This window comes from Bremia lactucae, linkage group LG8, assembly GCF_004359215.1.
Source record: "Bremia lactucae strain SF5 linkage group LG8, whole genome shotgun sequence".
Taxonomy (NCBI): domain Eukaryota; phylum Oomycota; class Peronosporomycetes; order Peronosporales; family Peronosporaceae; genus Bremia; species Bremia lactucae.
In genome coordinates this window covers 986056-987661 of record NC_090617.1, presented here as the reverse complement: position 1 = coordinate 987661, position 1606 = coordinate 986056, and the positions used below count along the sequence as shown (strand labels likewise).

Here is a 1606-nt window from a genome sequence, read left to right as displayed (position 1 = left end):
GTAACTCTCTTTGATTACTTCTACAGCTGATTAGTCTGCGGAATAATTAGACATGATGGTTTATACCTATTTATGGATAAGAATTCAGGACGTTACTACATAAAGTAATATCCTCCAAATATTATCTACCTTTTAGATAATATATTAATTAACAACTTTTTAGTGTTAATTTCATGTAACGATACACCCCGTTAAAATACACCCCGTTACAATTCGAGTCCGCAAGTTTATGGTTGCCTTTTCCTATCGCTCTGCAGCTATTCTTTAGCTGAAATATAACAAAAATATGATCAAATACTGCAGCGAGGTCGACAACTTCGAAGTTTCGACACTGTCAGATGTCTCATATGGACATCAGGCCGTTTAGATCGGTGAAACAACACTTTCATGACTTGCAGGATAATAAGACACGCGACGGATTATTAACAAAAGGCGACAACCGTGGAGTATTGCAGTTATATTTTAATGTAATTAAGTCAATTAGAAACAAGGCCTTGATGACACTAATCGTCGGTTTTCAGAAAGAACTCATGGATAGCAATAAGCTTTTTCAGAATGGAATTTTCTGGCCATCTTTCCAACGGTATCGAACTCATCATTTCCTTGTACTTGGGATTTGCCTCTAGCGCTTGTCTATAAACAGGTCCTGAAGCCAAAGCTGCCAGCTTCTCGACATCGACAATATTAAAAAAGGCAGTCTTCAAAAGTTCAAGAACATTATCGTTATAAAGTTTTCGAAAAGCCTGTTCAAATTTTCCATCATCGAGGCGTGACGTATCAAGGGGCTTGTTCCTCCGTACCGGGTTATAAAAAGCAGTATTTAGATAATTCTTGTAGCGGTCAACCTTGCCTTTGCGTTTTAAGGCTGTCCTAGATGGGATCCTTTCTTTCAATTGCTGAGGACGCACACCAAGCAGATTCAACGTTTCAAAAGAAACAGGTTTGGTCGCCGCTTTCTTCGAGAGGCTTTTCGTAAACTCGAGCAGTCTCTTATAGGTTTCTGGAATTTTGAAAAGATCGTTTTCCATCACTCTAGGATTCATTTTTTTCCATCGTTGAAAGTTTTTGCTGAGCTTCGAATTAATATTCCAACCGAGAATTTCACTTAGAATAGCCGCATCTCTTTCTTTTATACGGTTGATATTGTTGACAGCTCCACGAAGTCTGCGCTTTGAATCGAAGTCCTCTGGGATCGTAGAGTACTCATTTGAGTTCGACGCATAGATCTTCAAGTCACGCGTGGACACTACCACACTGTGGCCGAACGAAGTCTTGGCACACGCAGCCACGAGAAAAAGCACTGCACTGAGCATTATAATCGTTTGATATCTTGGTGTCTTGACGCTATGATTACCGTCACAGCTGTGAGAAGGTGCATCATAGATGATCCACAAAGAGGAGATCGTACCTGGTGGTTGTGGGAAAACTGTGAAGTGAGAGTGAAGCGAGTTCGAGTTCACGGAGCCACGGAGTTGCGACTTTAAACGGATAAATATCCGAGAGGGAGAGGCTCCTGCTACTGGCTTGAGGTGCATAATTTCGACACATAGCTGATCCGGGACGAGTTTTTGCGACATCATAGAGAAAAAAAGGTCTTCCGATCTGA

The 1606-nt window shown here is 41.0% G+C and overlaps 1 protein-coding gene across 1 annotated transcript; it reads right to left on the bottom strand.

Annotated features, from left to right (window-relative positions):
- Positions 1 to 503: 503 nt before the first annotated feature.
- On the bottom strand, positions 504 to 1313 carry CCR75_002583 (uncharacterized protein; the record flags this gene model as incomplete). The annotated part of the gene is made up of 1 exon (XM_067960680.1): positions 504 to 1313. The coding sequence occupies one exon, from the start codon at positions 1311 to 1313 to the stop codon at positions 504 to 506; it is 810 nt and encodes a 269-aa protein (XP_067823332.1).
- Between the last annotated feature and the right edge of the window lie 293 nt (positions 1314 to 1606).